General features: G+C 39.8%; 1 protein-coding gene across 1 annotated transcript in view; it reads left to right on the forward strand.

The window, feature by feature from the left end:
* Window positions 1-331: 331 nt before the first annotated feature.
* The window catches only part of ITPRID1 (ITPR interacting domain containing 1), a 100,868-nt gene continuing 74,701 nt past the window's right edge, over window positions 332-26,498 (forward strand). The window contains exons 1-7 of the mRNA XM_004045274.5: window positions 332-512; window positions 1,801-1,849; window positions 2,184-2,227; window positions 17,112-17,163; window positions 19,457-19,543; window positions 22,194-22,396; window positions 25,479-26,050. Of these exons, the coding sequence (XP_004045322.3) occupies window positions 350-512; window positions 1,801-1,849; window positions 2,184-2,227; window positions 17,112-17,163; window positions 19,457-19,543; window positions 22,194-22,396; window positions 25,479-26,050 (1,170 nt within the window). The 5' untranslated portion in view covers window positions 332-349. The remainder of the gene's footprint in view (window positions 513-1,800; window positions 1,850-2,183; window positions 2,228-17,111; window positions 17,164-19,456; window positions 19,544-22,193; window positions 22,397-25,478; window positions 26,051-26,498) is intronic.

A 26,498-nucleotide genomic window follows, 5' to 3' on the forward strand; every position in this document is an offset into this window, starting at 1 on the left:
CTATTTACTGGGTGTGTCCTCAAGTCTAATTTCTTTGCTCTCCATCCACATCCCAGACCACCAAAATGAATCCGCAGAGTGCACATGTGGTCTGATGACTGGCATGGCCACTTGAATCCCAGGCTGCTTTGCCATGGAGAGGGAAGCATTTCACCAAATTGAGACAGGGAGCTTGGCTCAGGTGGGTGAGCCAGGTTCATGTATGACTGTGAAGCTGGATCATTCATCTGACTGTAGGCATTCTGGCCTTCTTTCTCCCTTTCACTGAGCCAAGCCCAGAAGCTGAACTCATTGTGTCTGATTTGTTTGTGTGTGTGTGTTTTAAGTTAGTTTGCAGAATTACTCTCCTATGATGGCACAGAAATCACAAGGATCTGACAACCTTCAAGAAGGCCAGGAAAAGAGCAAGAGAGAGATCCTGAAGTGCACCAAGAGCGCATGGGCTCCGCTGGATGAGTGTCTGCTCCCTGACCCTGAGGAGGAAAGCCAGAGTCTCACCGTCCCCATGCTGGGTGAGAAGGACTCTCGGGCCTATTTGAAAACATTCCTCTGTGAGTGGTGAGGGATGTGGGAGCTTTTGGCCGGGGCAGGTGATTTTGGAACAAAAGTATTTGGCTTTGAATATACTAGTGTTCCTGGCATGATGCCGGAAACATTTATGAAATGGGCATTTCTGACTTCTGCTATAGACATCAGGACACAGACCTCCTTGAAAGAAGTAGACCAATTAATGAATGAACTCTGCTTCCTTTCCACTCCAAACATCCGTCATCCTAAGTTCCCAGGACTTTGAAGCTGTGTGGGGTCTGGGCATGAGGCTTCTTTCAGGTCATCAAACATTTTATTGAAAAACTCTGATTTGTTGGATCCTGCAGGAGGCATTGACAAAAATTTTAATCATTTAAAGAGTAATAAGTAAGAAAATACTTCCAGCACCCCCTGCCCCCATTATGTAACTGTTGAATGGTTTTTCTTCTTTGCCCATCACCCAATTCCTTCTAACTTCACAGCAGTTCAACTGAAGAACAATACAGACCTCCTGTGTCCGCCTGGCTTTTATGGTTCACCTGACACCTTGTGAGGGAGATAATTCAGGCACTTCACTATTTGATAGGATAAAGTCAAACAAAAATAGCCTAGAGTACACAGTTGCTAAGCAGAATGGAAACAAATATTTAACAGGAAATGCTGCTTTACATCCTCTCCTTTTTACCTGTTGACTATTTGTTGAGCCAATGATAAAGATCCACCTTAAAAGACTGGTGCCTTTTTAACACAGGGTGCCTTTGGCAATCCAGGGACTCTAGTGCAATTTGTCCCTGGAATGAATGCAAATTTGGTTTCTAACCTGGCAGAGAACTCCTTGCAAATAACCATCACTGGCTGGCTGCCTTAGGTAAATGTCGTGATTCAATAAGGAGAGGCTTTGTGGTGATTTATATCCAACAAGAGAAAGACAAAAGTCTCTTATGCTTTCTCACCCTTTGTATTCACACCAGGTAATTTAAAAATTATTCTAACATCTCTTGTTCTTCAGTGGTTTATTTTTCTTCTCTCTCACATTTTCTTTCTTTTTTTTAAAGTTACAGTCTTTTGACAAGTTTACACTTCATTCTAAGGAAAGGCTGATCATGGAAAACAGGAGATTTTGCCTTCAGGAAAAAAAATAATATGCTTATGGAAGGAAACATGTGACTAAATATGTGGGAAATAGTGACTGAGTGGCGGCTGAGTAAACAGGGTAGCATCCTTTTAGCTGGTTGTGCTTTGACTAACTGATCTGTTCTTTCTTACTTGTAGAAGATTCCAAGCAAGAAAGTATTCAGCAGTGGCTGGACTCTGGATTCTTGTAAGTGTTTTTGTGTGTGTGTGCTTTATATGTTTCTCTTGCAAAGATCCATGAAAACAATGTGTGTAACTCTGCCTGGGCAAGGTCGGGGAAGTGTAGGAATTTTCATTTTAATTGTATTTGAAGTATTATTCTATTATTGTAAAAACTATGTATCAGTTTAAAACTACAAAATAAAATACTACTCTAGTCCCTGACTGTTTATTGGTTTCTAAAAGTCCTCTCTTACTAAAACCTAACTCTGCATTTGCTCTCATCCGTTTAATTAAAAAGTAATTTAGTATAATTTATTTACACACATTGTTTGACTCACAATACTTTTGTTTCTTTACAGTGTCTCTGCAAATGAAAACTTTCAACAAGTCATTGACCGCACTGGTAAGACAAGAGAAGCAGTTATGCTTTGCGAAGCTGAGTAGGAGATATATTAAAATATCTATGTGAATAAATCTTCTTAAAATGAGAATTATCAGAGGCTTCTAGAAATGATCAGCCCTCAAAAACTATCCAGCTCAATCTCTTCATTTGACATATGACTGCGACAAAAATGATAGGTGCTTCCCCAGCAGCAGGTTAAGGGCCGAACCCAGGGCTCTTGCCATATCATCAATGGCTCAGAGTATAGCATAAACTCACTGGGTTCTATGAAGACATTTGCAAGGATGTAATTATGAAAATGAAATTGTTTAATTTTCCCCATCCCGTATTATACTTTTATTTCTGAGTCTAGGTTTTTTCTATTCTTTGGTCTCAAAATTGCACTTACATTCTCTCCTTCTAATAATGCACTTTGTTCTCAAGAAGAATAAATGTCTGAATTCTAAAGCAAACAGTACAAGTATTTCTGAAGGAGAAAATGTATCACACTTGTTTCACCGAGATTTGATAAAAGCAGTATAAAAAGAAAAAGAAATTTAATTACAGGACTCACAGTTTCCACCTTCATTAAATGCAATACCATATTTTATAGAATCTAAGACCCTTCAATCATAAAATGCATTCATATTTTAAGTACCATTTAGGAAAAAAAAACAAAACCTGACAATTACAAATAGAAGGCAATATTGACGGTAATACGTATCTTGATTTCACAGGTGTTAAAATGTGAAAAAGTATGTTTCAAAATAGATGAAATATTTTGAAGAATTTGTGTGAAAAAATGACATAAATTAGGAACTTAATGGTTAGATGAAAAAATTATTAGTCTAATAGTCACTTACTTTGCTGGTTTTAATTATTTCACTTCCTCTACTGCCATCTTACATTAAGACTGACCGTTGGCTACAAATCAGTTTAAATTTTGAATTTTTTTACTACTTTTAAAAGAAAACCTATATGTATCATTGAAATTTCCCTTTTCACCAACCTTCTTTATTTTTTCTAATATAAAAGTTCCATGATGCCAAATACTGTAAAGATTTTTGCCAATAAATCAAATGTAAGTACCTCTCTGCTCATAATAGTTCAGACTCAAGGAAAAGCAAAAACTTAAGAAATATAGCCAGCATTTCATATCCCCCTGATGTTTTCTCTTGCCCCGGTTGTGGTGAGAGGCCTGGCACTGGTTCTGGAGTCATCAGTAACTATACCAAAAGCTTCACTTCCCAGAAATTAAAGACAAATCACAGATCTTTCTCTTCTGAACCAAGTCAATGAACTGGAAAGGCACAGACATGAAGTAAAGACCTGGAGGAAAATTGGGATAGTGATATGACTCCGAGATCAGAAACACAGTCTCGATTTGCCAGGTCCTTTATCTTCAGCAAGATTTTTAATAATAATGGAATAGCTTCTTACACGTTTAACTGAGCCTTCGCTTGTACAAGGCCCTTTCTCATCGATCATATTTTAAACTCCATGGCCTGTGTGGTAGCATGGTTTGTTTTGCCTGTTTGTTGCAGATGAGGAATCTGGGGCACAGAGTGGTCAAGTGCCATGATTGTTGGTCACAGCTGGTTAGAGGCAGGTGGAGGAATGGAGGCCTGGCCTTCTATTAATATCAGCCCCACTGCGTGCTGGCTTCAGCCATGATGAGACAGCTGCACTGAGCTTGGGGGAGCTGAGAGAGACATTGAGAAGGGTGGATGCTAGAACAGTACCAGAAACTGGGGACCTGAAGGTCATGGCAAGGGTGACAGGGAGAAAAACTGTGGAGATGAAAAGGACCCAAAGAGGAGGAAGAAAAGAAGTCGCTATTGGAGGGAAAATCCTGTCAAAACTCATAAAATACTGATAAAATGTAGAGTGACACATGAATTTCCTAGGGCAGCAGTAACAAATTATCACAAACTTGGTGCTTTTAAGCACCAAGTTCTGTTGTTTTAACAACAGAAATGTATTCTCTCACAGTTATGGAGTCTGGAAGCCCAAAATCAAGGTGTCACCAAGACTGATCTCCCTCTGAAGGTTCTAGGGAAGAATCCCTCCTGGTTTCTTTCTAGTTTCTGGTGGCCTTTGGCAATCCTCAGTGTTCGTTGGCTTGCAGCTACTTAACTCCTTTCTATGACTTCATCTCTACATGGCTTCTTCTCCTTGTGAGTCTTTTCCTCTTATAAGGACACCAGTCATTGGATTAAGGATCCTATGTAATCCAGTATGATCTCATCTTAACTAATTAACAATCCACAAAGACCCTATTTCCAAATAACAGCACATTCTGAGATTCCAGGTGGACATGAAATTCCAGGGGACTCTAGTCAACTAACTAGAATTCATTCTAAGGCTGGTTTCCTTATTAATCACTTCTGAGGCTTTGTACACTAAGGTAGCAGCAAGATCTAAGTGTCTTCATCTTACAGGTGACCCAGTGCCTCCCACAGAAAGCATTCTAGTGAGTCTTCAGCCTTTGGACTGGGCCCAAATAACATAGATAGTTGGGATAAGGCTTCAGTGGTCCTGTTCCTGGTTTCCTGTTGGGTTCTATGATGGCCAACATGGGGCTTGGCCTTTTATGGTGACTCTCTGGCTGTCATGGTCATCTGCAGCTACCTAAAATCTCAAATCTCATTTTTATTAAGCGGGAATCTGGTTGGCCCATTTTGTACCTTGTTTACCACAATTAAGCCAAGTAAAGCCCTTGGCACTTCAGCCTCTTCATCAGTAGAACTTGGAGGGGAAGAAAATTAATGCATACTGAGGATGCACATGCTAGATACTATACATACATTATCTTGCTTACCAGACCACCTTTGAGGTGAATATTACATGGAGGAAAATGAGGCTCAGAAAGGTAAAGTAACTTGACAAAAGCCACCCAGTTAGTAGGTATGGGAGTTGAGATTTCAGCTTAGATCTGTCTGTCTGTATAGCCATGCTCTCCCTCTGGAAGACTAATAACATTTACCACACGTGTTATGCATGGAAACCCCTGGAAGGAAAGCTCTGTGCTGTGGTTTCAATGTTCCCTCCAAAACTCATGTTGAAACTTAATCACCATAGTGACAGCATTGAAAAGTAGGACTTTTGATAGGTAATTAGGTTGTGAGGACTCTGCCTTTATGAATGGGTTAATGCCCTTATCCTGGAGTGAGTTATTTATCATGGGATTGGGTTAATTATCACGGTAGTGGGCTCCTGATAAAAGGATGGGTTTGGTCCCCATTTTCTCTCCCTCTTGTGTGCTTGCTTATCCTCTGCCTTCCACCATGGAATGACACAGCAAGAAGGCCCTCACCAGATGCAGCCACTTGATCTTGGACTTCCCAGCCTCCACAGTTGTGAGCCAAATAAACTTCTTTTCTTTATAAATTACTCAGTCTGTGGTATTGTGTTATAGCAGCAGAAAATAGACTAAGATACCCCTATCCACATCCCTGTTGGAAAAGTCAAAGCATGGGCAATGTGGGTAAGTCACTGGCACTTCTCCCTCCAGGCCTTCTGACTCTTATGCACCAGCCCTTTGGGACCACAACACAGTCCTCTGGAGTTCAATTGTTTTGATGTGGTGCAATACTAACTTTTTTTTTATGTCAGTAAAGTGTCTATATTCATAGCTTTAAAAAGATGCGTAAAGTTGGTCAAAGGGTATAAACTTGCAGTTATAAGATGACTAGGTTCTAGAGACCTTAAGTACAGCATGGTGACTATATTAGTAATAATGTAGTTTGTACTTAAAATTGTCTGAAAGGGTAGATCTTGAGTATATTCTCACCTCAAAAAGAGGTATTTTTCACCCTCAATAAGAGATAGAGATGATTTGAATTCAAGTCTGTCTGATTTCAAAGTTCCTGCTCTTTTAACCAGAAACTAGCATACCTCCAATGACTGCACACTGGTGTAAATCAATTGTCATTAAGTTTATCTCTAACTTTTCTTTACTTCTGTGAGCCAATTTTGGGTGGCAGAAAAGAATGCTCTCTAAATTTAAGGTTTTAATGCCACTAAAATATAGAGGCACATAGAGTAGATTTTAATTCAAAGAAAAATTACTACTTAGAAACAGTTCTAATAGTAAGAAAGAAGTATAAAGCTATGCTGAAATTCACCTATAAATAACTCCTATAACTAAAATTTGCCTCAATTTTCACCAGTCTATAGGTACAAATTAGGTTACAATAACATTGGTACCTAAATTTTGCTGGATTATTGCCCTCTTCTTGGTGACACAAGGTCTATCTGCAAAATATCTCCCCCTAAGTATTTCTGGGAGTTATTAGCTATCTCAAATATTTTCATAAATGAGCTCCCTTCCACTGCCCCTGCTACTACTCCAATAGAATCCTCTTGGTATCACCACATAGACAAGTCATTTCAATACTTTCTGAGCATCATGTTCTTCTTCTGCTCCTCTGGGAACCACCATCATTGCCTTTGAGCTTTTATGGTGCTCTACTTATTGCAGAATTTGTATAGAAACACTCATATTCCATGGCCAGACACAGTTGCCCACACCTGTAATCCCAGCACCTTGGGAAGTCAAGGTGGGCAGATCACTTGAGGCCAGGAGTTCAAGATCAGCCTGGCCAATATGGCAAAACCCTGTCTCTACTAAAAATACAAAAAAAATTAGCCTGATGTGGTGGTGCACACCTGTAGTCCCAGCTACTCAGGAGGCTGAGGCAGGAGAATTGCTTGAACCCTGGAGGTGGAGGTTGCAGTGAGCAGAGATCATGCCACTGCACTCCAGCCTGGGCGACAGAGCGAGACTCTGTCTCAAAAAAAAAAAAAGAAACACTGATGTCCATTATACTACATGACTATCATCTGGAGATTTAGGCAGCATTACTAGTATTTTATGTCAATAAAACCCATGATGAAAGTAATTTTTCAGCTTCTTCCTGCAGCCCATATCTCCCCTTGAGCCTTAGACTTAGGCTGGAGACTGAAGACTGAAGAACAAACATGACATCAGCTCTATTTCCTTGCCCACAGGAACACGGAATTTCTGACAGATTCCCTTTTATTCCTGTCTTCAGTATTTAGCAAATATGTGTTGATTGCCTCCTAAAACCAGGCTTTCCATTAGTACTGAGAATGCTGAAGAAAATAGATGCAATGGTGATAGAGACAATAAACAAATAAATACATATGTAATATGCTAGGAGGATGGGTGATCAGGAAAGGCATCTCAAATAAGGTTACATTTCAGCAGCTACCTGAAAGAAGTGAAGGAGGGGAACATTTGTTATCTGGGGATGAGCTGTTTCAGGAAAATAAGATGGCATATGCAAAGCCAGGGGCAGGAGTATGTCCTCTGTGTTCCAGGAATAGCAAGGATGCCTGAATGGTTGCAGTTAAGTGAGCAAAGATGAGAGTAGAGGGCTAGGGGTTAAAGAATTATCCAGAAGCCAAATCATTTAGGGCTATGTATATCCCTGTAAGTATTTTGGCTCTTACTCAGTGTCACAAGGGAACCCTTCAAAGTGTTACAAAGAAGTGGTATTATCTTGGTTCTTTTTAAAAGAACAACTTTAGCTGCTGTTCACAGAGTTGGCTTTGGGAGGAGGAGGTTGGAAAGGGTTGAAGCGGGATCCCAGTTCAGAGACTAATACAGTAATCCGGAGGAGAGAGGATAGGGCTATACAAGGCTAGTAGCAATTGTAGAAATGTTGGATTCTGGTTATGTTTAAAATGTAGACAGGGCAGCATATGCTGGTGAATGTATGTGGGATATGAAAGAAAGAAGGAAATCAAAGATGACTGCAAAAATGTTCCCCAAGCATCTGGAAGAATGAGTGGCAATTTATTGGGATGGGAAAAACAATAGAAGGATAGGGCTTTGCTTCAGAGATAGGAAGTTCAATTTTAGGCATGTCGTGATTCAAATTTTATAAATATCCAAGAAGATACTATTGAGTAGGTAGTTGGAAATACAAATCTGGAGTTCAGAGGAAAAGTCCGGGAATAGATATATACATTTGGGAGTAGCTGATGGGTAGACATGTTAAAGACAGAAGACCACACAAGTAAATGCAGACAAAGAAGAGGCCAGGAAGATGTGAAGGACCAGCAAAGGAGAAGAGGTAGGTAATGAGGTAAAAAGGGAACCAAAAGAGAAGAGTCTGAAGGCAAGTGAAATCAGTGTGTCACGGTGGGAATGATCAACCCCGTCAGCTGTTGTTAATTGACTATGTATGAGCAGGAACGACACCGTAACCTTGAGAATAGCTATTTCAGAGAAAAGATGGGAGAAGATTGTATAGTTTTCAAGTGGGAATGATAGTAGAAGAATTGGAGACAGAAAACAGAAAACTGCTTTGAGGAGTTGAGAGGTGAAAGGGAGCAGTTAATTGAAATAACAACTGCAAGAAAAGTGAAGGCAAAGAGGATTTTCTCTTCAGGAGATGAAAGCTGTTGCAGCCAGGTGTGATGGGAATGACTGGTGGCTGAGATGTACTGAGGCATATGGTGCCTTCCCCTAGCCTTCCTGAAGCTGTGGGCAGAGTCTGGACCTGTTGTTCTGAGACTTCTCCTCTTGGGGTATTGAAATCTCTTCCAATAAAACATTGCTTACCCAAGCTCATTTGCTGATAGAAATGATTTGGGTTTCTCCCTTTAGCTATGACAGATGCCTTCCTGTGCCCCTTCTTTCTATATGAATTTCAATAACTGCAAAAGGTTGGACAGCTGCCCTTGCTGCTTACGTTGTGAGTCTCACTGAAGCACTTCCCAAAGGATGGACTCTCATCTTCTGCTCTGTCTTCTGGCAAATGTTAGGGCATCTTAGCTGCGTGGCCTGACAGTCTCATCTCCAGGGCGTTGTCTGTTCAGGGCACCTGGATGACTTACAGAAAAGAGCCTCATGGGCATCCTTCAACTTCTTTCTCTTTTCCCTTTCCAAGAACTACCACCTCTGTGGGTGGATTAACTCTTCTTCATGGTCACCAACTACACAAGCAAACATGTTTGAGTCTCAGTTTGGGATGAATATGGATCCATAGACCTTCCTATAACCACAAACACAAGATAGAACATTCAGAGTCTTTTTGAGGTCAATAGTGGTGTTAAAGAGCCCATGGTCATGGATGTTAAGGTCCCTCTTCCCAGGCTGCAAATTCATTCTTAATCTCAGATTCCATATGAAAGCTGTGTATTTAAAAAAAGAGAAAGAAAAAAAAAAAAGCCTGGAGAGAGTGTCTGCTTCATAGCAAACTCTTTCCCACCACCAGAAAACAAATTAAACATCAGTGCTATCTGGCTGAGATATGCATTGTCATTGCAATGCCAGGATTATAATGCGAGTGAGAGTGCATTGTCATTATAATGCAAGGATAAGACACATACAATGAGTGCACATTTTAACATGTAGGTTTATATAATTAGCACTTGTTTAACAACACATCCAAGCATAACTGTGAGTGAAAAGACTAGAAGTAACTCCTACAGCAAAAAGACAGTTTCTGTCAGAGATATGCTTGGTGCCAGTTACTACTTGATAGGTTAATTCATTTGTCTTTTATATATTTAGTTATTTCTTCTCCCATCCCCAGAGAGGTCCCAGAAGAATAAACTCATTTCTTTTCAAAAGGAATTTGTTTCAGAATAGGAACTTATAAAATAAAAAATATAAATTTTCTGGTCTATTTTATAAGAAAAAGTCAAAGTAAATCCAAGTAAACATAACATGTTCCCTTACTGCTTGTCAGGTGACAATATTCACAACAATGATCTGTTTTAGGTGAAGGGAACAATGATGTAAAATATATGACTCTTGTTCTCCAGAATGTCACTCTAACTGTCCAGGATCATTATAATTCAAATGTAACCTACATCAACTTTTCTACAAGACCCTCTAGTCTTATTCCTTCTCATTATATTCCTAGTTCTTTACCTTTCTTCATCCTGTTCCTCCTGTCTTAAAGTCTTTCCTGTTCTCTTCTCCTCTCCTTCTTTTGAGACCTGACCCAGGTCCCATATTCTCCATAAGACCTTCCTGACTTCTGCACTGATACTGAATCTTTCTTCTGAACACCACTAACATGCATTTTGGGTTCTACCCATGTGGCTCTTGGCCAGTGCTGCCTCAAATTGTTAGGGATATCATCCATTTCACTGACAAAATTATAAACCCCACTGAGACGGAATCATCTGTAAATTATCTGATTTCCCCAAAGTTAGTCAACAAAAGGAGCTCAGTAAAACATAATGAAGATATTGTCAGACTGGGAAGTCTCCTCAAAAGAGGTGAGACTGAAACTAGTAAATGAAGGAGGGATATGGTTTTTAAAAAACAAAGAGGCAAAGCAAGAAAAATTAATTTGCTGGAAGAAATAGGGGTTTGAACAAAGGCACAGAAATGAGAAGAAAGCTAAATATGTGCAGAAAAGCACATGGAAGGTGATCAGATGAAAGAAATGGTTTCATGCAGGGAGCAATGGTAGAAATTTTTCTGTTAGATAGGATGAGGTCATATTATAACTTTTAAAATCCAGAAAGAGGGAATAACACTTGATGTCTTAGGGCTGAGATGACACTGGAGTGTCATCTCAGGTTCCAGTTCAAATGGAGAGGTAGTTGTACTTGTGGTCTGGGCTGAGCAGGATTTTGACACCATATCTTTGTTCACCTGAAAAGGTTGTGAATAATTTGTGATAATAATTAGTGATAACTGTCGCAGGTGTGGTGTTGAGGGCGTTGAAGCAAGCATGTTACACATTTGCCAGCTCTATTAGAGTGAGTCCTGAACTCACTGTAGTGAGAAGAGGAATGACAGATGCAGTGTTTATCCTGGCAGTGGGGAAGGGGAACACATTGGGAAGAAGTTATAATGAACTCAGGCTTGAGGTGACGAGGGTTTACAATAGGGGGCGGCAGTGGAATGGGGAGGAAGGGTCAATGATATCTGGAAATAAACAGACAAGTGGGTGAAAAAGAGCAAAGCATTCCAATGGGCTTTAAGGTTTTGAGCATGAGTGTCAGCAGAGTGTAAGAGACTTTCTTTTAAATAAGAACATAGATTAATAATTTGCCAACTGAGACAAATGCTGCTGACTGCCTCTACTAAGTGTCCCAGTCATGCAGGAGTTAAATCTACAGAAAGCTGTAGAATGCTATTATTTTAGAGCCCTGCAAAAATGTAATTTGATTAGTCTATTGGACGATATTCCAAAGAACCAAATGTCTTCCATGAATCAGTCAGAAATGCTTAGGAAAACCAAAATAAAAAATGCTTTCTAAGCCAATAAAGGTGCTAATTAGTGCCTTCTGCATATCTAACTACATCTTCTCCAGTAATACATTTTGCAGGGTTAAGTGCGGTGTCTGCTGCTTCAGATGGCAGAAGTCCACCTAACAGTCGGGAGGGTGGCTGGAGACTCAAGTATCTAAAAGGGAGTTAAAACTGACATTTTAACCCATAGAAGGAGATGTATCAAATAGAGTGGGAAAATTTTTTTTCTCACTTTAATTTTTCCCCAAACTAACCCTTAGGAAACTTGGGGATAGTAGGACTTAGTGTTTGTTTTTTTCTTTCTCCCTCCCCAAACACTCTTAGAGAGTAAAATCTGGTTTAAAAAAACTTAACCAGGGTATCCTGGAGGGGAAAAAATAGAGAAAATATCAAAACCAAGCAACTAGAGAAGCAAGTATAGAATTGAGGAAGACCCTAGCGAGCGGTCTGGTGTTGGGGGTACAGGTACACGTGTATACTACCTGGGGCAGTCTCAAGCCTGGTGCCTGCAGAAACCTGGGAAAATCCGGGTAGCAGGAGTAGCTTGTCTGTCCTGTGATGGCATTCCCTAGGCGTGAGCTTCCTGCTCTGATCTGAGGTAGCAGACTCAGATGCTTCCTGGAGCCAGACAGGTAATTGCTAATGATAGAAGCAAGTGGGATAGCGACTGCAGAAAATTGGAGAGCACGTTGCCTTCAACAGATTGCTGCCCTGAAGACACCTGGGCCGGGGCTGCTGGCTCTTCCAAGTTTTAAGGAAAGTCTAGCAACCCCAATCCCTGTGAGAACTGGCACATTGTGAGCCACCAGCTTGCACTTCTCCATTCAAGTTCATTATTGAGAACAGGCAAAGGGAAGCAGGACCTGGCCCTGACAAACACATCCTCAGGCCCCGGGAAATTTACCTTACAAATTAACAAAATGGGGAAAACCAAAACAAAACAACCACCCAACATACAATGAATAATAGTTTCGTATTGCCCTGTGCAAGGCTCCGAACTGCCTGAGTCTAAATGTTGGAAAAAGCTATCACTGCTTCTGCAATGATCAGGAAGTAAACTCACAGTAACACTGTGAAAATACCCCTTGGTCTCCCGGGACCCTGGGAGCCTAAGAACGTAAAATGGAAATCAAAAAATAAAACTATCTTTAATAATTTTATAACAACTTTTAAAATGAGGTTCATCTTGTGAATTTAAAAAATCATATTCAGTTTTCCTTGCCTTGGTTTTCTCCAAAATCTAAGCTCAGCAGCAGAGAAGGCTGTATGTCTGAATGTACTGTCTTTAGACAGACATTTGTATCATTTGAAACAAGATCAAGAAGAAAAAGTAAAGGCCAGCTGTGGTGGATCACACCTGTAAACCCAGCACTTTGGGAAGCCACAGTGGGCAGAGAGCTTGAGGTCAGGAGTTCAAGACCAGCCTGGCCAACATGGTGAAAACCCGTCTCTACTAAAAATACCAAAAAATTAGCCAGGCGTTGTGGCACATGCTTGTAATCTCAGCTACTAGTGAGGCTGATACAGGAGAATCACTTGAACCTGAGAAGCGGAGGTTGCAGTGAGCTGAGATCACACCACTGCACTCCAGCCTGGGTGACAGAGCAAGACTCCATCTCAAAAGAATAAAAAATAAAAATAAAAAATAAAAAAGTACAGGAGTCTGATAGCTGCATTTTTACATCTAGGAGGGTGAGATTCCAGTGAGGGGAGTCAGACACCCGACCTGACATCCTCTAATTATCGGTGACTGCTGGGCCCCACAGGATGCTAGTTGTACTGTGAAAGGCAAGAAAGCCCTTTCCCCAGCTGGTTCTAAAACTGTGTAAGGCTTTCATATGTGTCATCAGACCGTGACCTAAATGGTCCACTTTGCACATTCCCTAGCAAACATGTTACCATTAGGGACTTTTTCTCTTGGAGAGTGCCCTTGGCTCCCTAGCAATCAGATTGCTCCTGATCAAGTGACAGGACACAGGGCGTGGTCCATGGAGTGTATCCTCTAGATCTGGTGGGCACTAGAATCCCTTCAAGAAGCCCCGGGTGAAGGGCTCCAGATTCTGGATGACTGGGTTTTTTGGATGACTCGATTTTCTGCAGGCCTAGGGTTTTTGAAAACTCAGCAAGGCTGAGCTAACTCTTCTCATCAGTATCTGAAAAAGGATCATTTCCTCTCTGACAGTTCGTGCAATGCACTGTGGCTACAAGGCCAGATCCCTGGCCTGATGTACACATTTATTCACACATTCTAGGAAACCCAGAGCAATAGCAGGCAAACAAAAAAGACCGAAGCAGTGGCAAGAATGTCAGTGCTGGCAGAATATGCAGCCAAATGTCCTAGAACCATGCAATGTTTTAGGTGAAAATGGGTGTTCAAAAACTCTCCAGAATCATCTCGAAGAGCTAAACCAGGCACAAATGGAGGCCTTACTTTGTGAGTTACATGCAAAGTAGTAGATAGAACTGCTGCTGGTAGGAAGGAGGCAGGAATAAATATTTTAAAAATTGCTTGAAACAATATTTTATCTTCCATTTAGGCAACTTATTATTTAATTCATTGTGGCATCAAGTTATTACAATATGATCACCTAAAAATTACACTGTGCTTGCATCTATGACATGATTAATAAGGTGGCAAATGGGCTTTCTCTCATCTGACAACGTCAATCAATTGGCAGTGGTTTTATGCATTTCAGAAGCTCTGAGATGGAGTTGGGTGCAGTGAGCAAGAATGCCGCAATGGATTAGCCATGCCTGCCTAGCTGAATTGGGTATTGACTTGATAGTTTTCAAACTCTGGCTCCTGAAAGTGCCTCACGGGTGAGGGAAGAGCTAAGTGGAAGAGCACTACATTCAGAACAGCTCTTTTTAAATTTATTTAAATTATTAGAATTTTGCAAAAGATTTTATATTATTGTGGAATTTCTATGATAAAACCTAGTGTTTTAAAACTACGAAGATAAAGGGGAAAAAAAGACAGGTGTTCTGATTCTAAGTTCATTTCTGACCTGGTGCATAAGTTTGAGTCAAATATTCTATCGTAACTTACATAAATATTTGTCACCAAATGTCACATGGAAAATTTTTGAAACATCACACTTATTTCCTAATAATGGTCATTCACTCTGATATTCCATCCTTGATCATGGCTCCCTAGAATGTTTTATTATGAGCATTTATATATTCTCTTTATGTTTTCAACTTCTAAAGTTTATATGTACCCCATCTTACCCTGTTTTTTTTTAATTCCACTTATGAAATTTATTCTAAACAAAGGATAGTAAATAACTCAATCTTATGTGATAATTCCAATCAGTCGGTAGTGGTTTTCCTGAAGAAGGGATAAGAAAAGTGACAAAATTGGTAATGATGTCTGCCATGGGAGTAACATTGGGAGTGATAGCACAGAGGCCGTATATATTCCCACTCACTATTTAAACATTTAAAATCGATTCTATTTCTCACCCCGCCTGACTCTTTTTTTTTTTTTTTTTTTTTTTTGAGACGGAGTCTTGCTCTGTCGCCCAGGCTAGAGCGCAGTGGCACAGTCTCCGCTCACTGCAAGCTCTGCCTCCCGGGTTCACACCATTCTCCTGCCTCAGCCTCCTGAGTAGCTGTCACCCTGCCTGACTCTTATGATGATAGTTACATTTGTTTTGTAGAGCAGAGACATTACTGTCCCTATTTTTTCACTACTTCTTTAAATTGTAGTCCTGTATTCTGAGCTTAGTTAAGAATCCACTATTGCCAGGCGTGGTGGCTCATGCCTGTAGTCCCAGGACTTTGGGAGATGGAGGCAGGTGGATCGCTTGAGGCCAGGAGTTCCAGACCAGCCTGGCTAACATGGTGAAACTCCGTCTCTACTAAGATTCAAAAAACTAGACGGACATGGTGGTACACACCTGTAATCCCAGCTACTTACGAGGCTGAGGCACGAGAATCACTTGAACTCTGGAGGCGGAGGTCGCAGTGAGCTGAAATCACAACACTGCACTCCAGGCTGGGTGACAGAGCGAACTGTCTGAAAAAAAAAAAATCACTATTTACTTGCAAGTCAGTAATACATCTCCAGTCTTTATCCTTCTAGATAAGTCTTCTTTTTCCATTTAACAGGGTCACTAAGCCTTTTGAAAATCTTCTGAAAATGATGGGTATTCTTATCTCCACTCCCAAAATTTGGCATTTAGAGACAAATTCACAGGTACCTGTCGTCTATTCATAGACCCTCTACTCAGACAAGAACCCTAGCCCTTTATTCTCTTCAGTATTGTTTCATATGTTTAAATCATTCAGGATTGCTTTTCCAAAATTTCTCCTAACCTCTATTATCTTTCTTATGGTAAAAATCTTTATGTTCTCATAGAAATACAGCTTGGCAACACTTCCCAGTTTCACACACGTCACACATTTGCACCCAGGAGAGCAACAAGTAAGTGGAAATAAGAACACTGGTGAACCTTCTGAGGAATTTGCCCATATTCTAAGCATTTTCTTCTGCACGTGTCAGCCACATTTTATATCATGATACAGGGTCTGAATCTTGCAATGGCCCCTGAATTAGCCTCTCTGATAACCAATATTTATTTCCTCTATTCTGTCTTCAGCACCGCTATCAGGCAAATGAACATTCAGCATCATCTTTCTCACATTTACTTGTTTGCTCAAAAACCTTTCGTGGTTTTCATGTCCTAACACATAACATATACACTCCTCTTTCTGTCTTTCAAATAAGCTATAAGATGCTCTGTTGGCAGTGTGGTGTTACAGAAACAACAACAACAAGCTAAAATAAGTTGCAGCATCCTACTAGCCATGAGAAATTTATTTAATCTCTCTCAGCCTCAGTTTTCCTCTGTGTTAAGTGGAGATCAATAATATCTATTTCAGGGATTTGTTCTGAGAATTACAAGAGAATGTGTGTGTAATATGCTTAGCACATTGCCTCGCACTAAGTTAGTGCTAAATAGTCAATGTTATTGCTGCAATCAATAATAAAGGTAAGAATAAATTCCTAGATGCACTACTTTTGACTGTATGACTATGGGCTCATTACTAAAGTTCTGTGGATCTCAGTTTCTAATCTGAAAAATGAGGATAGGTTCTAACTTTAAGGCTGTTGGAAGGATTAGATGATACAAATGAAGGGAATATGCTTAATACATGCTGGGCCCTTCATGTATTATTTTTTGCCTGTCCCCACACTACTTAACTTCCTGTACCATGAGACAGCATCCCTAAATGCCCTATGAGCTAATCAGACTACCCCTAGCACTCTGCTTTGCACTTTCTGTAGACATCTTTTTTCTCTTTAAGGGCAATGCGTCTTTTAAGGGCAATGCCTCTTTTCCAGCCATCAAATTCTCCCATTCTTAAAAATCCAAGACAATTACCACTTCCTCCATGAAACCTTTGCTGAATACTCCATTTAGCACTGACTTCCCTCTCCATTGAGCCAGTACATTTCTTCACGTGTTTGTCATACCATGTAGCCATTAATTTCATTCTGTCTATTCACTGCAGAGATGCCGTGTATTTCATGCCTATATAATCTTGGATATGGAAATTCAATTCTACCTTGGTTTCATTTGGGGTTGAGAAAATCTTCCGCAAGATAAAACGAAATAAAGTTCCCCTCTACTTTTTTTGTTGTTGCAGTTTCTTTGTATGAACAAGGGATGGTTCAAATGACTGTGAAAGACTACATGAGGTAGGTAGCAGAATCAGTGTTACTTCATGCCAATATTTTGCAGCCACACCTTTGCTGAATAAAATAGAAGTAGGGAAGTTTTCTTAATATTGCCATGGCTCTTGGGATCTCGTGAAAGGTAACTGGTTTAGTCACAGTGCCTAGAATGTTTACATCAGCTTTGAGAGAAATAGAGGTTCCTTAAAAATCATAAAATTGTGAGCAAATTAAATCAACAAATGTTGATGTGGGGGAAAATTTAATTACAACATATGCATAAATCACATTCTACTGTACTGCAACTGTTCATAAGGACCTGTTTATAAAACAGTTGCATTCAATATTTTCATTTTGGCTAATGTAATTGATTATTATTCTATTTACTGGACAACAATATATACAATTTCCAGTGCTAGGTAGAAAGCTGTGAGAGTCTCTTCATTGGAGGAAATACTAGGTCTCAAGTGTGGTGCCCAGAACACCAGCATTAGCATTGTGGGGGACCTTCATAGAAATGCAAATTCCCAATCCCCACCCTAGGCCTACTGAACCAGATCATTTGGAGGTAGGGTCCAGAAATCTGTATTTGTGCATGTCCTTCAGATGACTTTTTCAGCCACACTCTTTTAAAAACCACTGGAATAGACTATGAGCTCTTTCAGGTTAGGAACTCCCCTTCCTGCGCTTTTGTCACCCTCTCATTTTCAGGATAATTCCAACTAGTCGTAAACCAAATCTGCAGTACTGCATCGCCTTGCTGCTACCAATTCACCCCTAAAATGCTATTTGTCATAGATTTTTCTCCTGCAGGATTGGTTGTTTTTGCTACTTATAGAATCATAGAGCTATAAGAGACCACAGAAATCTCTCAGGCAATTCTCGCTTTGTTGAAGAGGAAAATGAGAGCCAGGTTCTGTGACCAACTCGTGCTTCCAGGCTTAATTACAACAGTGACTTTGTATTGGTTCTCCTTGGATCCAAGGGCAGGCTGCTTCTGGGTTGCTTTGCTGCACCTTCCAAAATAAGGTGTGGCCCTCAAACAAAGAAAGAAAAATAAATTACGGCAGGCCTAATGAAAACTGAGGTGGGGCAATGAGTGAAAGTGTATCTTCTGCCTCTCCTTGAGGCTCAAGGAGCTCAATTGTCTGTTAACACCAGAGTTTTTATTATCCAGAGAAACACACTTTCTCAACCTTACAGAACAGAAGCAATTAAAGGACAGGGCCCAGCTATTGTTTTTTGTTTGTTTGTTTGTTTGTTTTTGAGACAGAGTCTCTGTCACCCAGGCTAGAGTGCAGTCGCGCGATCTCAGCTCACTGCAATCTCCACCTCCTGGGTTCAAGCAATTCCCTGCCTCAGCCTCCCGAGTAGCTGGGATTACAGGCACCTGCCACCACACCTGGCTAATTTTTGTATTTTTAGTGGAGAGGGGGTTTCACCATCTTGGCCAGGCTGCTCTTGAACTCCTGACCTTGTGATCCACCCGCCTCGGCCTCCCAAAGTGCTGGGATTACAGGCGTGGCCACCATGCCTGGCCCAGCTATTCTTACCAAATGTAGCTAGAACAAAGTCAGCAACCCAAGTAGGATAACTTGTTCTCCTTGGGAACATTGATATCTGCATTGTATTTTTAATAAATTCTAAATATATGCCAACTGGCTATTATATTTGATGGGGCTAGATGTGATCCATGGTATAGCTGAGCTATATGTATAAAACTGAACTATATTATGACAGGGTTCCACTCTCTTTGGAAGCACTTTCAAATGATCTGCAAAGCAGGCCTATTGGATAGTGATGTTCATTTTTTCCATAGTAAAGGAGTTTGTTAGAAATGCATATGGATGGCTACAGGAGCCCTGGAGACAGCACTTAGAGAGTGTTAGCCATGTGATATGAAATCCTTCACTAGTATGAGAATTAATGTAGAGTCACTTCAGTGACGGCTGGCTGTACTTCTTTCAGCATATAATTTTAACTTCTTCCCGAAAGTTGGTGCCTAGCAAAGCTGTGTTCCTGAAAGGTTCCCCAATGATATGCCATCTGTCAAAAGTGAGACATTCTGTCACCTTCATAATGAGTGCTAGTGGGCACCTAACGCTTAAATTCTTACACCTTCTGTAATACAACGCTCTTGAAAACAGGAGCAGCTCCTCCACTGCAAGCTCTCTTCTGCAAAGGTGTGGTCATTATGGGATTATTAGAGACTAAGAGGAAATGCAAATGTTTGCTCTGGAAGGAAAAGATTCACAATGACCTCCCAGGAGACTATCTAAATCATCACATCTCATTGTTGCTATTTTCCCAACTGTAGATCTTTGCATCAGGTTTCAGAAACTCCCATCCTATCCAGAGGGACCAGTTTCAACTCTTGCTATTCTACTGCAAGTGTACCACAAAGGTATGTAATTTCCAGGTGCTTTTCATCCTGAGAAATCATTCTGTGCCACAAAGGACTTCATGAAATTATAAATAGGCACTTGTTGAATGAATGGATGAGAGAATGAGTAAAAGATTTTCAAACCCCGTCTTGCAATAACAATATAAAAGAGTTAAAGGAGTTAATAACATTGGAAACAGACTAAATATCTGTCAATGGGGAAATGGCCAAATGAATGATTGGCAAGTTCATTTTACAGAATTCCATATAGTGATAAAAAGCATAGGCAGGCATACACATATTGGCTTAGAAAGATCTATATGCCATATTTTGGATGAAATTGGAAATCATCATTCTCAGTAAACTATCGCAAGAACAAAAAACCAAACACCGCATATTCTCACTCATAGGTGGGAATTGAACAATGAGAACACATGGACACAGGAAGAGGAACATCACACTCTGGGGACTGTGGTGGGGTGCGGGGAGGGGGGAGGGATAGCATCGGGAGATATACCTAATGCTAGATGACGAGTTAGTGGGTGCAGCACACCAGCATGGCACATGTATACATATGTAACTAACCTGCACAATGTGCACATGTACCCTAAAACTTAAAGTATAATAAAAAAAAAAAGATTAAAAAAAGCAAGATGCAGGAAGGTATATAGAGTATGTTACTATACATAAAGCAAACAAGTGAAAACCATAAAACATGTATGTAACTGCATAGGAAAATATCTGGAAGGATACACATAGGTTTAACTGGAAGAGGGTCAGGATTGGTGGGGGTAATAATTGAGGGGAGTGAAAGCATTATGTGTACTATTAAAAATTTTTTAACAAAGTCAGTATATCAAATTTCTTCCACCATGAAGTATTACTTAAAAAGTTAATGATATTTTCATGATGATATGAAAATATGTTTAATGACCAATCAATACTTATATTCTTGGTCAAGAGACTGAAGCCTTTGGAAAGCAGGAACTATGTTCATTTTTGAGCCATGTGTACCTAGCATAGAACCTAGAACATGACAGATATTCAATAAATATATGTATAAATGGGTAGGATAAACATTTGTACGGTGAAGGCACCATGATAACAGATTAAATCTTTCATGCAACTTTAGATTTCTCACCAGAATTTTTTTCTTCCTTGAACCTCTTTATATTCAGGTGTCTGTGTCAGTGTAATCAAGTGATTGGCATTCCTGATTCCCCTGTTAATCCCAGGATTAAGATATCCAAATGGAGCCATCTCCAGTTCACGTTATAAGTTTCAATAATCAATTGCACTGCATGGTGACCACAGTTAATATTAACTTATTGTGATTTCAAAAATGCTAAGAGAATATTATTTCAGATGTTCTCACCACAAGTGATGTACTGGGTGTTTTAATTGGCTCGACTGAATATTTCTACAACATACACATAGAACAAAACATCACACTGTACTCCATAGATACACACAATTATTATTTGTCAATTAAAAATTTTAGTTTTTTTTTTAAAAAAAGAGACACAAAATAATTAAAGAAAAAAAAGAAAGTGTGAACATGATGCTGGTTGTATCTGGTAAGTGGGCGTCCCCAGTGAGATAGCTACCTGTTGTTGAATGTGTAAATGGCTAAGTAAATGAATTGTAGTTAATCCAATTTCAATTATGAAGTCACTGAAGTAAAGTTATCTAAACCATCTCAAATAGGCTCATTATTGTTGCATGTAAAGAAAAGGCAAACAAAAACTTCAACAAAAGAGCTGAGCAAACCTGGTAAAATCTCGTCAAAAGGTCTGCTTCCCATGGAATCCATGAAAGACTCCCATAGTCTCCTGGGTTAGTTTAGTAACTTAGGCAAAGTTCAGACATGAATTGGCATACATAATATAACTATTTATATTTATAAATATAACAATTAAATATAGAATTGTAATATGTCTATAATTATAACAAAATTAAATAATTTAGATATTTATATATACAAATCAAATTTAAAAAATATATATAATTTTAATAAAAATTATAAATATAATTTCCAGCTAATTGATGTTTTTCATTTAAAGTGCCAAAGTGGACTAGAATGAGTTGATAAAAGCATTTTTTGTTTCTTAGCCAAGTACAAAAATAATACAGAACACATTTTAATTCTACCTAGGGACTTACAATCATTATTTGTAAACATCAGTCCTGGTAGTCTGCATTTAATGATATCCTGGACAGATCTGTGTTGCCGAGGATGCTGCAGACTGGTGCTCTGTTAAAATAGCCTTCTTTTAGTCTACTGTTTACAGTTTCGTGGGTTTTTTTTTTTTTCTGTTTCATTTCTTGCCTTTAGTGACCACTTGTTTGTGGTTGTCAGTGCACTGCCTCTGGCTGGTATCTGTCCTGCAGTCTCCCTGCCCTATATAATTTACCATGTGCCTGTTGTGGAATGGGAAGCCAGTTAAGTAAACTCATAGTTTTGGATGTAAAGTACAGGCAAGCAGTCCCTGAGTGGGGGTGCCAGATAGTCCTTTAAGTAAGTATATAGGAACGCTAATGCACACACCGTTTGTCTATTTAGGATCCTCTTTCACTCAATATCTGGGAGATTGGGTGGATAAGGTGACCAGAAAAAAATGGTGTTGGGTTAACTGTTCCTGGATAAAGATATTCATATTTTTTACCACAGCATTCCTGAATGGCTGGAATTTTGGGAGATAGATCCAGTGGAGATTCTCTTGGATCTGGGGTTTGGTGCTGATGAGCCAGACATCTGCACGCAAATCCCAGCCAGATTCCTTGGTTGTGGCTCAGCAGCCAGAGGGATCAACATCCGTGTTTTTCTTGAAGCTCAAAAGCAGCGAATGGACATTGAGAACCCCAACTTGTACGGTAAGAGAGGTGCCTGTGGCATTCGCATCTCAGCATTGGGAATGAGTGGGCAGGTGGGCCACAGTGTAGGCGAGGAGATTGTGTGAAGTAGCATGCAAACCCTCTATTACAGTGACTTCACACACAAAAGATGGATTTCTTGGTCATCCTATATGTCCAGTGGGAGTTGGTGTGTATGTTTTGGAGAAAGGAGTATCTATTTGCTCCATGTTGTCCTCACTCAGGAACACGGCCTCTAATCTGGAACCTCACTAGGTGCAATGATAGCGAAAGATAGAAATGGAGAATGATACTCAGTTCTTACATCCTCTGCTCCTAACTTACACACAGCGGGTCTTGTTCACATTTCATTGGCCAAAATAAGTCACATGGCCACACCTAACTCCAAGTGGGTGGGAATGTACAACCCTACCAATTGCCCAGAAGGAGGAAAGCTGGCAGTAATGGTGAGCAGCACTAATATGTACCGTAGCCACACACCCAGGAGGCAGAGAAACCAGAATCTGACAAGGATTATCATGAATCATTAGGTGAAACCGTAATTTCCTCATTTATGAGATTTAGAACACTATCGTTTATACCTTGAGCTGTAAGTGATAGTTATTAATCTGCCATGCCTCCTGATTTAACTGTGTCTAAACCTTATAGCTAATCAGCCATGTTGCTGTATTTCTTCAGCTGGTGGTCAATGTAATCCTTTTCTCTAGGACGTTACTAAGCATGTTCTTGAGGGTGCCTGTACTGTGCTCAAAACAGTTTGGGGGAAAGATGCTCTGCAGCTTAATAGGTTTATTTACTGCAGGATTGATTTAATATGCTAAGGTGCACTTTCAGCCTCCTAGAGGGGATGCAGTGCAGCATTTCAAAACCACTTAAATACAAAAGGCCTCTTGGAGAAGCATTGAGGAAGACCTTCTCTATAGTACAGAGTTTGAGGAATTCTGGAGGGGGGAAATGACAAAATTCTGATTCTCAAATAAATTCTTTTAAATAAACAAATTCACTAAAAGGAAAGTCATGTGAGACAAAGTGTTTTTCTCAAGCAATTATCTGGAACAGGGACTTCACTTGGAGTTCTCATTTTAGCTCCCGTTTCTCTGTTTTCATATAGGTAAAATGGGTCTCAAAACTTCAGGAATGATATTTTTTTTAAAAAGAGTATGTAAAGCTGAAGGTTTTGCAATGTAGTATTTCTTTACTTTTTAGACTCAATTCATGTTGTTCCTTGTTATCTCCTCTTGCAAGCAGCACAGAGAGGCAAATTCTTTGATCAATTCTTTATTTCAGGAGAATAATGTCATTTACCAATATTTGAATAGCATTTGAGCTGCTATGAAGTAAATATTTCACAAATGAAATTGATATATGGATTACAGAGAAACTAGGAGTTGGCCCCTGATTTTGTGATCCCTGGTGCACTCTAATTTCTACAACATGACACTTGATTCAAGGAAGCAGAGGAGGTCAAATATAAAACAACCAATAATAAAGCTACTTGGCAGATAGAATGGAAAATTATATCTCATTCAAAGTCGATATAAATGTTTAAACTTGGGACATGAGAATCAATTAGTCCATTGTTCAATCTACCCAAAGGCAAAAATAAAAGAAAACAGTTATCCAATGCTTCAGACTATTGTGTTCTCTGAATTGACTTAACCAATTAAATTGGTAGATTTTGTCTTAGTCTAAATTTAAAAACCTGCTTTGGATGGATGTAAAGCAATCATAAAAGTTGAATTATCATTCAATTGTACCCTCTGATCACAAAAGAGATTCAGTTTCAACTACAGCTTAATTTAGGGGGGAAATGTAATCAGAATTATTCTGAAACATCCAGAACCCCACAGTTCCTGTAGGTCTTGGAAAAATATCACCGTCCTCTGTGAGGAAGGATGATTAGTCAATACTTCTTCTTGTAGGTAAAAGAAACAGGTAGGCACTGGCTCATGAGAGTCAGGGACATTGCTGTGATGATGCAAACACAACAAAAGACAGCATCCTTGCCCACTTATGTGGTCCTTGACCTTTGCTGAGTTATGCAACCCCACATGCTATCACCGTGATTAAGAGGAGGCTGGGTAATAAAAACAAAATATTCCATTTTTATTACAATGGTTTTATTATCTTGAGATACCAAAAATATTTTCCACTTTTTTTTTTTTTCAAACTGGCAATGTGTTCTTGTTGCATTAGGTCTCTTCCACATGCTAATTAAGTCAATACTGTACTTGCATATGGCCCAAATGATAGAGGCCAGATCATCCAGAAAGACTTAACAGGTTGATGAGCTGGTTTGTTTTGAAGGGCAAATAGGTTTTTACATTAATGACTATCTTCTCTGGAAAGACTGAGGAGAATATATCCCCTTCCTAAGTCTTGCTCATTTATAATCATTATTTTAACAACTGATACTTACATGGCATCATGTCTTCACAATTTTGCTTTAGTGCTCATGACAGATGTGAAAAATACATGAGAGATGAAAAGACTGGCCATTTACTATGTGCCTGGCATGGGTCTAGCACTGTGTAGCTCTTAGTTATTTTATTCTGAGCTCAAACATCCAGTGAATGGTTGACCTGGAATTTGGATCCAGGACTTCTGACTCTATATGCCATGATATTTCCACACTATCAGGTGACAGTATGGATAGGGATGATGTAAGTGATGGTAGGAATACACATCACATAGAGTTATAGAGGAATATTCAGGTAGCCTCATGTTGATGGCACTGGATTCACTCCTTAATATATGTTAGTATGCAGATTCACTGATGCCTACAGTTTTTAATGCCTAACACATAAAAACTATAGGCATATATGAATCTAAATAGTTATGCGTATTCAACTAAATACAAAAGCTGTTCACTTTCCCCATAACACAGCAAAATCTCATTATGTAGGGAAATCATCTCCATAATAGGAATGGCATATACTGAGAAAAACTTGAGTTTCAAGAGCCTAATGTCCTTCCTATCTTGAAAATTTCATGTTAACTGACCCTTCAGTTTTTACTACGTTAATATGGTTTCAGCAAAAAAGACCCAATCTGAAACTTTCGTGTTTCTTGTGTTGTGCAGGTCGTTTCCGACAGCTGGAAATCCTGGACCATGTGACCAATGCCTTCTCATCTCTGCTGAGTGATGTCAGCATCCTGCCAAACAGAGCTGAAGAGAAAGCTGGAGGAGAGAGTGTGCAAAGAACCTCAGTGAGTGCCACCAAAGAGCATCGAAGAAGAATGGGTAAACTCTTAAGGAGAGCTTCCAAACAGAACATCAGCCGGGATTGTAACCCAGAGGTATCAGAGTCCTTCAAGGTGAAAGATGAAGTTTTTATCCCCTTTACAAAACCATGGGATTGTGGAGCAGAGCTAGCAGCAACCTCAATCAGCCACAAGCAAAATCATTTGTCTCTGTCAGTAGAACATCCGTCTCTCCAAGCCTGTGATGATTTGCTACCTTATCCTCCTCATGGTCTTCTGAGCGAGCAGTGGCCTTGCTCATCTATGCCGGCCAAGCAGGCTCCTCCTTCCTGTGTGTCTGAGGGGTCAGTCAAGGGCAGAACTCAGAAGGAGAACTTATTTCAGACTAACAAGCTCAAGAGCTTGTCTCGTCTTACAGGCAAAGGACCAGACTCATTTGAAATGGAAGAGGTCAGTGCTGCACCAACGTACCCAGCCTCCTAAGGGAAATAACCTTCACTATGACACCCTTGTTTTCCAGCCCTCATTTCACCACTTCATCTTTTAATCCCTCAGCATTACTTCTTAGTGTTCTGAGTCAGTTTAGTGATTTAAAGTCATTCTCGTTGCTTTTGTTGGAAATAAGCTAGTAGGAAACCAGCCTCTGCTTGCTCCAGTGTCTTTCTTCTTGCTCACAGTTGAATCCGTGGGTCATTTCTGACTTTGCTTTGGCTCAATTGTTTTATGTACCTGTATGTATGCTTTTTATCTATTCTCTAACTTTTCATGTTTTATCTTCTTCGAGGATCAGTTCAACTACTTCCCACTCAGTGAAACTTGCCTTAACCACTTCTCCTCTGTGTTCTCATTGCTTTAGCAGCGTGAGCTCGTTATGTTAGAGATTGAGTGTGTGTCAATG

Source organism: Gorilla gorilla, chromosome 6 (genome assembly GCF_029281585.2).
Source record: "Gorilla gorilla gorilla isolate KB3781 chromosome 6, NHGRI_mGorGor1-v2.1_pri, whole genome shotgun sequence".
NCBI classification, from domain to species: domain Eukaryota; kingdom Metazoa; phylum Chordata; class Mammalia; order Primates; family Hominidae; genus Gorilla; species Gorilla gorilla.